The sequence below is a fragment of the Sinocyclocheilus anshuiensis genome, unplaced genomic scaffold, assembly GCF_001515605.1.
Source record: "Sinocyclocheilus anshuiensis isolate Anshui unplaced genomic scaffold, SAMN03320099.WGS_v1.1 scaffold2218, whole genome shotgun sequence".
Lineage (NCBI taxonomy): Eukaryota > Metazoa > Chordata > Actinopteri > Cypriniformes > Cyprinidae > Sinocyclocheilus > Sinocyclocheilus anshuiensis.
The window spans coordinates 154,875-168,553 of NW_015558568.1; the positions used below are offsets into that span (position 1 = coordinate 154,875).

Genomic DNA, 13,679 nt, shown 5'->3' on the forward strand with positions numbered 1-13,679 from the left:
CTGAAAAACTCATTTCAACCAATTTATTAATAAATATATAATGTTTATTTTATGTATATAAAATTGGTTATTTGTTTTATTATAATTATTTATAATATTTAACATTTATATTACTAAAATAAATAAATGAACAAACTATATAAAATGCAATGTGTATGTTTTTTTATTATTATTTTATTTTATTTACTAATATTATTTAAATGGTAGTTTGATAAAGAAATTGATATTATATTGAAATATATTTGACTACAAAAATAATTTCAAGTATATAAACATAAACCACAAATGCAGGCATAAATGAAACAAATTCAGTCCAAACTTTTTAAGTGGTATTTTTTTATTATTATTATTATTATTATTTTATAGATAGTGTTTAACCATTGGATATAAGAATATGTATTTTTGATTAATGTTTTTGTTGTTGTTTGTTTTTGCACTTTATATTTATGTGACTATATATATATATATATATATATATATATAGGTGTACACTCTTAATTAGGTTCCAGAAGTGGGGTTTTCACAGCAATGCTAAAGAAGAACCATTTTTGATTCCCCAAAGAACCTTTCATTGATCATTTCTTAAAATAACCTTTTTTTTCCCCTTGCGTGAACAACATTTTTATTATTTAACAAACGTTTGTGGAATAGAAAGGTTCCATGGATGCCAATTAAGAGTACATGCCAATATCTGAGGTCTTGCTTATAAACACTATCATTTCATCATCTGCAGGCACCGCTGAAACATCTCCAGAATGGTGTGATCAGGGGGTATCAGGTGTGCCATCGAGAGCACTCCATAAACGGCAGTCACCAGTTCGTCTGCATCAGCATGGAGGCCACGGGAGAGACAGAGTCCCTGAGCCTCAACAACCTGAAGAAGTTCACAGAGTATGAGGTGGTGGTGCAGGCCAGTAACAGTGCCGGTCCGGGACCTGCTTCCAGTGAAGTCCGGGCCACAACAATGGAAGATGGTAAGCCATTGTAATCATTCACATGATGCAGCAAATTTTAGTCCCTCAATGTAATAGCTTTACTTTTTTTTTTTTTTTTAAACCAACCATCAAAAATACCATGATATTCACCAAGCACATTTGTAATATTTGCTGCCATCTAGTGGATACTGGAAATGTTTACAGTGCTTGAAACTTCTGTTAGGACTGTCAACCCAATTCAAGTTAATTCATCAATTTCAGTTTCTTTCACACCTACTGTACACATTCTGAGCCAATGAGTAATTAGGCTATTTATGAGATTATTTTTTCTATATTTCTCTTGTGTTCTCAGTACCTAGCAGAGCTCCAGAGAAGGTTGTGGCCACCGCTGCTTCCCCTGAAAGCATCTCTTTGTACTGGCAGACTCCGTCCAGGGAAGCTCTCAACGGCGTTCTACAGGGTTTCCGTATCATCTACTGGGCCAATCTACTAGACGGAGGTACAGCTCAGACCCTAATGAGTTTAATGTGCCTGAAATAGCATTCGTTTCAGAATAGCATTAGTTAGAAGCATCTTATATTATGCTAAAATAGCTTAGGATATAGTCCATAAAATTTGAATTTTCATAAATATATTTAATATTTATATAATAATATAATATAATGAAGTATATATATATATTTTAGATGGATACATTATTATATATAAAGTGAGAGATTATAGAGATATATTATTATATATAACTATTATTATTATTATACACATTTTGCATCCATGGACCACTAGGGGGCAGAATATACCTTTTCAACTGGGAATTTTTCCTTTTAAAGCCAAAAGGAACTGAATTTCAATATTCACAAATAGGCTTTATGCATATTGGTATTAAGTTTATTTTGGCTTAAAGAGGAATAATTCCCAGTTGAAAAGGTATATTATATAGTGTATACTATATAGTGTGACAGATTAATATTGCATCCCAAATCATAGCACATTAGCATGCTATTTTCAAATTTTAAAGTATGCTTTTTAGGATAATGTTATCCACAACCTGGTCTCTGATATCAATACATGCATCTATGCAAGGGCTCTGTAGTACCAATATGCAATTTTATGTCTAGTACCGACATACTGAAATACATACTACACTATCCCCAATGCAGTACACGCATTTTGCAATTCAGCAATAGTCTCTTTTCATAAGTGTTGTGCCAGTCAGTTGTCTGAATAGGCCTCTCATGAGTGATTTAGACTGTGAGGTTAGTTAATCGATCACTCAGCGCTGTGGCACACAAACCAGAGAGCAACATAACACATTCTGCACACCTGTTTAATTGGCTGCTTTATGGCTCTCGATCAACTTGTGCTCAGTAGAACAAACTCAAAGCACACATTATGTCAATCCGGCTCTTTCCAGGACCTGTTTGCTTATAAATTGCCTTATTATGAAGCAGCAGAATTCAGCCCGGGCAACTCGGGGACAAAGCACCAAGCAGCAAAAGACAGCAGCTCTTTTCCATCCAACAGCAGCAGCAGCAGCTAGAGTGCTAAAGGAATTATAGATAGCAGGAAAAAATGGAGACATTAAAGATTTGAAACCTGCAACTTTGCTGGATAGCTGCAGACAGTCTCAGTGTCTGCCCTATATCCTTCATGGGTGTGCATTGTTCATTATTTAACTATACAATGACAGATTCCTGGCGAAAGAACTGTTGAAGTCATATCATACATTTGATATTTTTCTATCATATTATTATTTTGACTAACTCAGAAGTTCAATCAATAATGAGTGACCTCATGTTGTTCCAAACCTGTATGAGTTTGTTTCTTTTGTTGAACACAAAAGATATTTTGAACAATGTTGATAACCAAACAGTTGCTGGTTGTCATCGACTTCCATAATATTTTTTTTCCCTACTATGGAAGTCAAATGCTATCAGCAATAGCGTTGTGCACTACAACTAATAAGTTGTTTAAATGGAAATTTTGTAACCTTTTGGAATAATTAATCTATGAATCAAACAGTCAAATAATTCCAGATACCTTATTATTCAAGTTGTTATGAATAGTTCAGCCATAAAACTCTACTCGCATTCTAATTGATTCATTCAATTCAATGTTCCCAGCCAATCGGATTCACATACTCATTACCGTTTACCTATATAACCAGGACGTATTCAATAAATTTTTTTTATTTTTTATTATCTGTGTTTTTTGTTCTGTCACTGTCATTCTGTTACACTGTGGAAGCTTCTGTCACGAAAACAAATTCCTCGTATGTGTAAACATACCTGGCAATAAAGCTCATTCTGATTCTGATTCTGATTCTGAATGCTATGTCTGCGCGCTATGCGTGTCCTCATCCTAGCCCACCACCTCCCCAGCACCACCTGCCTAGATCTGCTACAGGGATTTTCCTTTCTTTAGCAGCAGCAGCATGTTTATGTTTATGATCCGAGCATTTAGCAGAAGCAAATCTACTTGCTCTGCAGCAGCAGCGTAGCAGATCTAGTCCGCCGAGACCAAACCTATGCCCATTCTATTTACATTAATAAAGATTTTACAATCTATCCCGAGACTTCTTATGACTGAACTTATTTTCCATCAAACCGTTAAAATTTACAACACTGACGGCAACAAAAGCAGCAGACGCGCTGAATGAAAATGCAAATTCACTCTCTGACTTTAGGTGGTGCTTTTGGACAAGCAGAAACACAGCGGTTACCATGGTTGCTGCGCTGATAAACACTTATTTTATCAGGCATTATACGAAGATAACAAAATAAAAATGTCAAATAAATCTTTCTAAAGTCAGTTCCTTTTCATTCATAATGTTTCCCCCTTTAAACCAGTAAATACGCTCCCATACCTTGCTTGTCCAAAGACTTTAGATGGCTTGTCTTCCAAGCCGACATTTCTGAGCAGGCACCGAGTGACACAAAAAAAATGCATGTATGCAAGGTTTGAGGTGAAATGAAATTAATTTGTTATCTGTTCTAGATATCCACTTTTCAAAATAGTGTATTATTTTTAAAAAAGTAATATTAAAATGATTAAATTTCGACAAGTTGACTAGTATTTCCAATGTCGACTAGCAGCAGCGGTTCCATTTAGTCTACTAGTCGGCTATTCTCACACATCCCTCAGCAACTGTTTTGTTAACAACATTCTTCAAAATATATATATTTTTATGTGAGTAAATGATTATAGAATTTTCATTTTTAGGTGAACTATCCCGAGCACCTTTTTGCACCAGCAACAGTGATTCAATAGTTTATTTTATATGACCAAATTTTTTGACCTTCTCTCCGGTTTTGCCACAATATCATAATTTCACACCAGTATGGTATTATCGCTGGGCAAAAGCCTTTTAATATAATAGAAATATCTTTGCTTAATTTGGGCCTTTGAATAAAATTGAGGAGTTTTTTTCTCGAGTGTGAGCTCCATAATCTATAAAAGCCTGGTGTATCAAATATGATCTATGAATGTTTACATTTTCTTTTTATATTTTGTCTAAAGGTTCAGTACACTTTTCTATTTTATAAAAGTGCATTTTTATTACTTTTATTTCTGTCAGACATTACAGGGTTAAATTTGCAATTCCTTTGCAAAGCCTTCTTCTTTTCTTTTTTTTTGAATTTACAATAAATATTGTATAATATCAATGTTCACTTAATTTTAGAAATCTCATTGGCTGTCACTCAGTAGTATTGTGCTTACTATATCAGTTGACAGCGAGTCTTAAGAAAGATTGTAAAGTTTTGTTGTTTATACAGAACTAGGGGAAATCAGAAACGTCACTACCCAGAAGGCCCAGCTGGAGCTGGAGGGTCTGGAGAAATACACCAACTACAGTATCCAGGTGCTGGCCTTCACCAGAGCAGGAGACGGAGTACGCAGCGACCAGATCTACATCCGCACCAAAGAGGACGGTACGACTGACAGACATCCATTCTTTCAGTCATGCAAAAAAGATCTTCTGTTGTGGAACGTCACTACTGTCAAATTCTGTCCTTCTGTTTGCCAATCTGTTAAAAAGTTAGTAAAGATCTCTCCAAACTGCCTGAATCTTTTTTCTGCAGTGCCAGGTCCGCCTGGCGGGGTGAAGGCAGCTGCAGCCTCCAGGTCTGTGGTGTATGTTTCTTGGCTCCCTCCGCTGAAGCTGAATGGTGTCATTAGGAAATACACAGTCTTCTGTTCCAGCTCGTATCCCACGGTAAGACTACTGCTCTCATACTAACAGGAGAGATATCAGGCTGGCTATTAAGTCAGTGTTAAAAAGCGTGTGGGAGTGCAAAGCATTTTAGCACAGAGCCAGAACTGTGCCATGGAGCTAAAGGTGATGTTTATATAGCTTCTCCTTTCCTAATTAATATGAGAACTATGTGACGCAAATTGTGATGCTGTCGACCTGTTAATCTGTCAACCGATGGAAGACACAACAAGGACTAACCATCAATCATTTGTTTTGGGTCTCGTTCAGGTGGTCAGTGAGTTTGAAGTGGCCCCAGATGAATTCCTGTACCGGGTTCACAATCTCAGTCGCAACAGGAAGTACAGCATCTGGGTGATGGCGGTGACTGCGGCCGGCCGGGGGAACAGCAGTGATGTCATCACCGTGGAACCTCTGGCCAAAGGTGAGTCGATTACCTTTGTTCTTCAGAAGCAAAGCAGCTGGTCTTTGGTTTTAGGGGGATGTTTTTAAGTTAAATTCAGCCATTCTGTAAATGTGGGGGACACACCCATTCTGGAGTAATTAGTTGTATTTTGAGTTCTTTTGGGCCTTCCCATTAGGAGCATGCCAATAAGCCATGAGTATCTTCAGATCCAAAAATATGTCATAGTGTACCAAAGTATGCGGAAAAATATGTTGAAATATACAGTGTCTTCAAAGTATTGAGAGACTTTATGGGGGACACATTTTAAAACATCTGAGGGCCCTATCATACACCCAGTGCAATGCGGCGCCAAGTGTTTTTTTGCTAGTTTCAGCCCGACGCAGTTGTCATTTTCATGTCCTGCGCCACGTTGTTTAAATAGCAAATGCATTTGCGCGCATTTGTGCGCCCATGGGCGTGCTGGTCTGAAAACGAGGTTCAGGCGCATTGCTGGCGCATTGCTATTTCGAGGCAGCTGAAATAGACTGCGCCGTTGACCAACAAAAACCTGGTCTAAAGTCTTGACGCAATATTTATTTTTTTGTTATTTAAAGAGCGCGTTAGTAATATGCGCCTATAGGCGGGTGCACAATGCACAATACACTTTGCTTATTACACACACAGGGATGCGCAGCAGCAAACAAACATTTTTAAAAATTTAAAATTAAAGGATTAAAATGTAAATTATTATTATTGTGTACATACATATAAAAATGCCTACATGTCATAATGGATAGTCTTTGCATGTATCAGAATCACGCGCACGAGCAGATCCGTTCCCTCACTAGAGAAGCGTTCAGTTTTTCCGCTTGTAAATTCCGCCATGTAAATAGCGAATCCGCTATGGCGCGAGCGCAACTGGCTTTTAAAGGGAATGGGAGATGAGACTCTGATTTGTTTATGGCACGTTACGCCCAAAACACACCCATTACTCATTAAGAGAATAGGGACAACCCTTTTAGACAATGTGCCGGGCACGTGGATTCGGTCACGCCCTAAGCACAATTGCGCCGTGCGCTTTAGACCAGTGGTTCCCAACCCTGGTCCTGGAGGCACCCCAACGCTGCACATTTTGCATGTCTCCTTTCTCTGACACACCAATTTCAGGTCTTGGAGTCTCTACTAATGAGCTGATGACCTGAATCAGGTGAGTTTGATTAAGGAGACATTCAAAACGTGCAGCGTTGGGGTGCCTCCAGGACCAGGGTTGGGAACCACTGCTTTAGACCATGCACTTAGATCATTAAAAGAGGGCCCTGAATGTCATTGCCGTACAAAATAAATAAATAAAATAAAAAATAAAACCAACTGGCATCTGCGAACAAACGCTGCAGGAGCTTTTAGCAAATCTAACTTCACTTTTCTGAGCCATTTTTGCAATGACTTTTAACTCAGTGTAATTTGTAATTAATTTCCCTTCCCGGTCATTCTTTTAAACACATTTTAATGAAATATTTTGTGTCTTTCTATGAAATAAACAGCATTTGAGGAGAAAATATTCTGCTATCTAATGTAGCAACTTAAATAAATAAATTAAAATACTGACCCCAAACTTTTGAATGGTAGTGTAAGATGGTGTAATTTGCAATGTTTGTGTTCTACACCAAAATTGTGAGATGTTAAGCTTTCATAAAATCAATAAAATAATCAATTGTGGTGTTATTTTAATATTGTGGTGTTTTTTAATGTTTTTAAACAGCTCCTGCCAAAATCCTCACCTTCAGTGGTACTGTTACAACACCATGGATGAGGGATGTTATTTTACCCTGCAGGGCGGTCGGAGATCCGCCTCCTGCCATTAAATGGCTGAAAGAGAGGTAAATAAACCTATTTCATGGGCACAGACAAGAATGTACAGAACATACACTCTCAAAAACAATATTAACATGAGTATGAGCATGTGATTTAAGGCAAACATGCTAACAATGTATGCTGAGTTCAGTATTATAACAGTGTATGCTGAGTTCAGTTTTATAGTGAAGAACATACTGCAGTGCAGCTCTAGCCTTTCATTAAGAGCAAACACAAGCATCTGAATACCTATGAGTAGAATCAGTCACTGGGGAATGCTGGGAAATGTCAAACTCTGCCCCTCTCATTGACGATTCATATTGTTTCTCGTCAGCGGGAGCCCGGCCCCTGCGGTCATTGATGGAAGACGCAGTATCCATGGAAATGGCAGCTTCGTCATTAAGACTGTGAAAGCAGAGGATTCTGGGTATTACACGTGTGTCGCTAGCAATAACTGGGGAACGGACGAAATAATTCTGAACCTTCAGGTTCAAGGTGAGGTGTGAGAGTCGGGCAGGATGGGCCCTTTCTGTATAGCCTCCTCAATGTGTCAGTTATTACGCAGTGTTTCTCACTGTATAAATATCATCTTCAGTCCCCCCTGACCAACCTCGACTCACTGTGACCAAGACAACCACCACATCCATTACTGTGTCCTGGATACCAGGAGACAACGGTGGAAGCTCCATTAGAGGTGAGCCGCTTCCACCTTCAGCAGAGAAAAACAAAACAGAAAAAAAGAGAATAAAACTGTGTTCTATCTTTCAACTGATCATGATGCAAAAATCTTTTTTTTTTTTTTTTTTTGGCATATTGTATTAAAATCGGTTTCGTTTTTGTAGCGGGAATGGCAAAAAAATATATATATATATTGTGTTTTTAACATTTTTACATTATTTAACATTCAACCCAGTCCACACATTCATGGGTGGTTTAAAATCCAATTCAAATCAGATATTTTCCCTTAAATTAATATAAAATTTAATTAATGTGTGATCACAGTTGTGTACCTACAGGCTTGAAGCTTTGAATGTGGCTCATCCAAACAGAATTTAGAGCCTAAACTATCATTTCATCGTAATTAGTTTTTGTTTTTAAACTCTGTTATTACATAATCTGAATCAGTTTTTGCACTGACGGATTTATTTATGAATAATCTGGCCATTTGGTTTGGTATCCATCAAATTCAGAATAATAAGAAAGAAATGTTATTCAAAAGTTGTTTGTTTTTGAAAGAAATTAGTACTTTTATTCAACAAAGAAGCATAAAAAATGTATCATGGTTTCCATAAAAATATTAAGCAGCACAACTGTATTCAACTTTAGTAATAAGAAATTTTTCAGCAGAAAATCTGCATATTTGAATGATTTCTGATGGATCGTGTGAAACTGAAGACTGCCTGCTGAAAATTCCGCTTTGCATTACAAGAATAATTTACATATAAAAATATTTTTTTTTGAAATTGTAATAATATTTAACAATAGTACTGTTTTACTGTATGTTTGATTAAATAAATACAGCCTTGGTAAGCATAAGAGACTTCTTCAGAACATTAAAACATCTTATCGCCCACAAACTTTTTAACAGTAATGTAAATATAAACCAATTTGATATAACTGCCATTAGAGTGATATACTGTAAAATCCCTCATATCATGATGTCAGAATATGAAACTTAAACTGCATGTCATTCTGCATTAGTAAATTAAATATAAAGTGGCACCTGAAAATGGGTGTGCACTTACAGACACAACATGTTTAAATGCGTAAAATACAGCAATGTCTACAATGAATCCGTCCTCCATTGTCACACTGACAGCAACTCGGTGTGGAAGAAAACAACTCGGATGAAGTCATTACTATAGCAACTGATGTGGATGAGCTGGATATAAAGTGCATTGAACAAATGGATCCAATTGCATTGCTTGAAAATGACAGTCAATCCTAAATAATCAAATAAATTCAAAACAAAGATTTGTTTTTATGAATTAATTCCGTGTCTGTCTTCATGCAGGATATATTCTGCAATACTCAGAGGACAACAGTGAGAAGTGGGGAAGTATTTCCATTAGTCCTAGCGAGCGTTCCTACCGTCTGGAGAACCTCAACTGTGGCACCTGGTACAAGTTCACACTAACGGCCCAGAATGCTGTTGGTCCAGGCCGAATCAGTGAGATAATTGAAGCAAAGACTCATGGGAAAGGTGTGCATTTTGTTCTGTAAACCCAATTTCTCAAATAATTGTGTGTAATTGTTCAAAGTAGTGATCACGAACACCCTTCCTGTTCTCCTTCATCGTCTTCACCCATCACAGAGCCACAGTTCTCCAAAGAGCAGGAGCTGTTTAATAGCATTAACGGAACATGTGTCAAACTCAACCTGATTGGCTGGAATGATGGTGGTTGTCCAATCACCTCCTTCACTCTGGAATACCGTCAATTGGACAGCCCCGTGTGGACCAAAGTGAAGCGCACGTCTCTTACGAAGAACTTCAACCTCCAGGACCTGCAGGAAGCCACTTGGTACGAATTGCAGATGAAGGTGTACAACAGCGCGGGGTTGGCTGAGAAACGTGTCAAATTTGCTACTTTGAACTACAACGGCAGTAAGCGAAGTTTGATGGATCACCTTTACAATAAATTTGAATTATTTGTTTGCGCTTTAAAATATTAAATGTGTTTTCAAAAGGCACCATTCCTCCGCTGGTGAAGACGGCGGTGAAGAACCCGGTGAAGAAAGCCAGCAACGAGGGGATGAAGATGATGGTGACGATCTCTTGCATTTTGGTGGGAATGGTGCTGCTCTTCGTCCTGCTGATGGTGCTGAGGAGGAGGAGGAGAGAGCAGAGGCTGAAGCGGCTCAGGGGTCAGATGGTTTTCACAGCTCTTAGCTACAGATCAGAGCGTTTTCAAAGAGAAGGTGTAGATTCGTAGGCGTAAATACAGACAAGCATATGTTACCATTTGAGATTTTACTCCTATCAGCCTTATTTTTCATGACTCGATAGTAGTTCCATTTTCAGTGTATGTTACTAAAGCTTATTGTTTTTTCCACAGATGCAAAGAGTTTGGCTGAAATGCTTATGAGGTAAACATGATGATTTTCAGTTTCGTTTTTTTAAAGCATAAACACCCCAAAATTCTAATTTTGTCATTTATTCGCCCTCATTTCATTCCAAAACCATATAATCTTTTTTCGTCTATGCAACAGAAAATAAGATATTTTGAATAATCTCTGAGCTGCTCAGATCCAAAATGACTAAAAGCATCATAAAAGTAGTTCATACGAGTCACTGTTCCAAATCTGCTGAAGCCATACAATAGAATCAGTGTTTTGAACAGATTCATTGTAACTGTTCCAAAGCATATTATGCACAAATGGATCAAACTTAAGTGAATCAAACTCAACATTCTGTTAAAAAGCACCATTAAGTCATTTATATGACTCACTATATGTGACCCTAGACCATAAAACCTTTTGTCTAAAAAGTCTTAAGTCGCTGGGGTTTATTTGTAGCAATAGCCAAAAAAACATTTTATGGGTCAAAATTATTGATTTTTCTTTTATGCCAAAAATCATTAGGATATTAAGTAAAGATCATGTTCCATGAATATATTTTGTAAATTTCCTAATGTAAATATATTAAAACTTAATTTTTGATTAGTAATATGCATTGCTAAGAACTTCATTTGGACAACTTTAAAGGAGATTTTCTCAATATTTAGATTTTTTTGCACCCTCAGATTCCAGATTTTCAAATAGTTGTATCTCGGCCAAATATTGTCCTATCAACAACAAACCATACATCAATGGAAAGCTAATTTATTCAGCTTTCAGATGATGTATAAATCTCAATTTCGAAAAATTTACCCTTATGACTGGTTTTGTGGTCCAGGGTCACATATGCTAAATCTTCTGAAGCAAAACAACAGAATCAGTTTCTTTGAACAGATTCATTGTATTGGACAGTTCATGCACAAATGAATCAAACTCTCTCAGCACTGTATTAAAAAGCAAGCACCAAGTAGTTCATACAACTCACTATATTCCAGATCTTCTTAAACAAAACACTAGAATCAATTTCTTGGAACAGATTGACTGTAATAGACAGTTCTAAAGAATTTTATGCACAAATGAATCAAACTCTATCAGCATTTTGTTAAAAATCACCATCAAATAGTTCATTTTCCAGAGCTGTCTGTAATAGATATAATTATGCACAAAAGTATCTAACGTCAATGAATCAAACTCTTTTGGCATTTTATTAAAAAGCATCAAGTAGGTCATATGACTCACTATATTCCAAATCTTCTGTCATTCCAAATCTTCTGAATCAGTTTCCATGAGCAGATTCACTGTAATAGACCATTCTAAATAATATTCTGCACAAACTAATCAAATTCAATCAGCATTTTATTACAAAGCACCATCAAGGTGTTCATACGACTCGCTATATTCCAAATCTTCGGAAGCAAAGCAATAGAATCAGCTTTTTGAACAGATTCACTGTAACAGACAGTTCTAAAGAACATTATAGAGAATTTCATCAATAATAAACAGATTTGTGTAATGAATAAACCACAAAAGGCTGTTGCTTCAGAAGATTTTATGGATTTAGGATGCTTTTACATTGACTTTTTTGTTTGACAGTCCTTGGTTACCATATTCTTACATTATATTGAAACTGCAGCTGGGAAATTCTTTAAAATATCTTATTTTGTGTTCCACAGAGGAAAAAAATCATATAGGTGGGTGAGCAAATAATGAACTATTCCTTTGTTGGCTCACATGTCATGCTGACTTTGTATAAGTGGAGATGTTATTCTCAGGCTTGTTTGTGTTCTCCTCCAGTAAGAACACAAGGCCTTCAGATACCATGAACAAACAACAGCAGACCCTCCGCATGCACATCGACATTCCCCGAGCGCAGCTGCTCATCGAAGAGAGAGACACCATGGAAACAGTGGGTGAGTCGTGTTCGCTGAACCATATTCAAACCTAAACATTTGTCTGAGCAAGAATGATACTATAGGGATCTCTAATAGTTCCATCTCTCCCTTCCCTGTTAGACGACAGATCAACAGTGCTACTGACGGATAACGATTTCGGAGAAACTGCCAAACAGAAGTCGGCTACCGTTACGCACTCTGTCCACTATCAGTCTCTATCGCAGGCCACAGGCCCGCTGGTGGACGTCTCTGACATCCGACCTGGGACGAGCAAGAGCAGTCTGTCGAGTAAGAAAGAAACTTCTTAACACATAAATAATAGAGTGGCTATTTGATCATACTGTTTAACCGAGCATTTCGGAACCATCCCCAGATCCCACTTCTCGCCGTACAGCTAAAGCTGGTCCTGCAGCCCGTAACCGCTATGCCAGTCAGTGGACGCTGAATCGTCCCCACCCTCCTGTCTCCGTCCACACTCTCAGCACGGACTGGAGGCTGGGAACACCCAGAGTGGCCGGTTCAGTGGACAAAGAAAGCGACAGCTATAGTGTCAGTCCATCACAGGACACAGGTTAGTCTGCTACACTAACAACCAGCCTACACTGTATGTACATCTTGAGCTTTTGTTAGGTTCTTTTTTTGTTGGCTTGACTACAGCTGGGTACTAAAATGATCTTATCAGCCTTTTTACAATATTTAGTATATTTCTTAATATTTATGTGCTTGCTGTTTTTAAAAAAAATGATGAACACCATAAAGAATGGTATTACATTTTTTTATGCATGAATATAAAACTACAAAGAAATAAACAGTAATGTTTACATACTTAAGCCACTTTAAAGCATATAAATGGCATGCAGGAACATCCATGATATTTATGGACTCAATCGAATCATTCAATAAATTCTGAACAGATTTATTGTAACAGACAGTTCTATAGAATATTATGTGTAAAATTAATCTAACTTCAGTCATCTATCAGCATTTTATTAAAATACAATACTGTTCAAACGTTTGGGGTCAGTAAGATTTTAATTTATTTATTTTGAAAGAAATTAATACTTTCAAAAGTGACAGTACATACTTTTATAATGGTACAAAATATTTTTATTTTATTATTATTATTTTTTTAATTACATTTTTTTTACTTTATATTCATCAAAGAATCCTAAAAGCAATGCATCATGTTTTTCACAAAAATAATAAGAAATGTTTCTTGAGCACCAAATCTCAGGATTTCTAAAGGATCGTGTGACACTGAAGACTGGAGTAATTTCTGCTTTTCCATCATAGGAATAAATTACATTTTAAAATATATTAAAATAGAAAACAGTTATTTTAAATTG

At 36.9% G+C, this 13,679-nt stretch overlaps 1 protein-coding gene across 1 annotated transcript in view; it reads left to right on the forward strand.

The window, feature by feature from the left end:
- The window catches only part of LOC107679528 (Down syndrome cell adhesion molecule homolog), a 90,360-nt gene that overhangs the window by 69,985 nt on the left and 6,696 nt on the right, over window positions 1–13,679 (forward strand). The window contains exons 17-31 of the mRNA XM_016475107.1: window positions 734–974; window positions 1,288–1,434; window positions 4,712–4,867; window positions 5,018–5,151; window positions 5,419–5,572; window positions 7,293–7,410; window positions 7,719–7,879; window positions 7,980–8,078; window positions 9,399–9,587; window positions 9,699–9,989; window positions 10,073–10,249; window positions 10,441–10,471; window positions 12,236–12,351; window positions 12,454–12,621; window positions 12,707–12,904. Of these exons, the coding sequence (XP_016330593.1) occupies window positions 734–974; window positions 1,288–1,434; window positions 4,712–4,867; window positions 5,018–5,151; window positions 5,419–5,572; window positions 7,293–7,410; window positions 7,719–7,879; window positions 7,980–8,078; window positions 9,399–9,587; window positions 9,699–9,989; window positions 10,073–10,249; window positions 10,441–10,471; window positions 12,236–12,351; window positions 12,454–12,621; window positions 12,707–12,904 (2,380 nt within the window). The remainder of the gene's footprint in view (window positions 1–733; window positions 975–1,287; window positions 1,435–4,711; window positions 4,868–5,017; window positions 5,152–5,418; window positions 5,573–7,292; window positions 7,411–7,718; window positions 7,880–7,979; window positions 8,079–9,398; window positions 9,588–9,698; window positions 9,990–10,072; window positions 10,250–10,440; window positions 10,472–12,235; window positions 12,352–12,453; window positions 12,622–12,706; window positions 12,905–13,679) is intronic.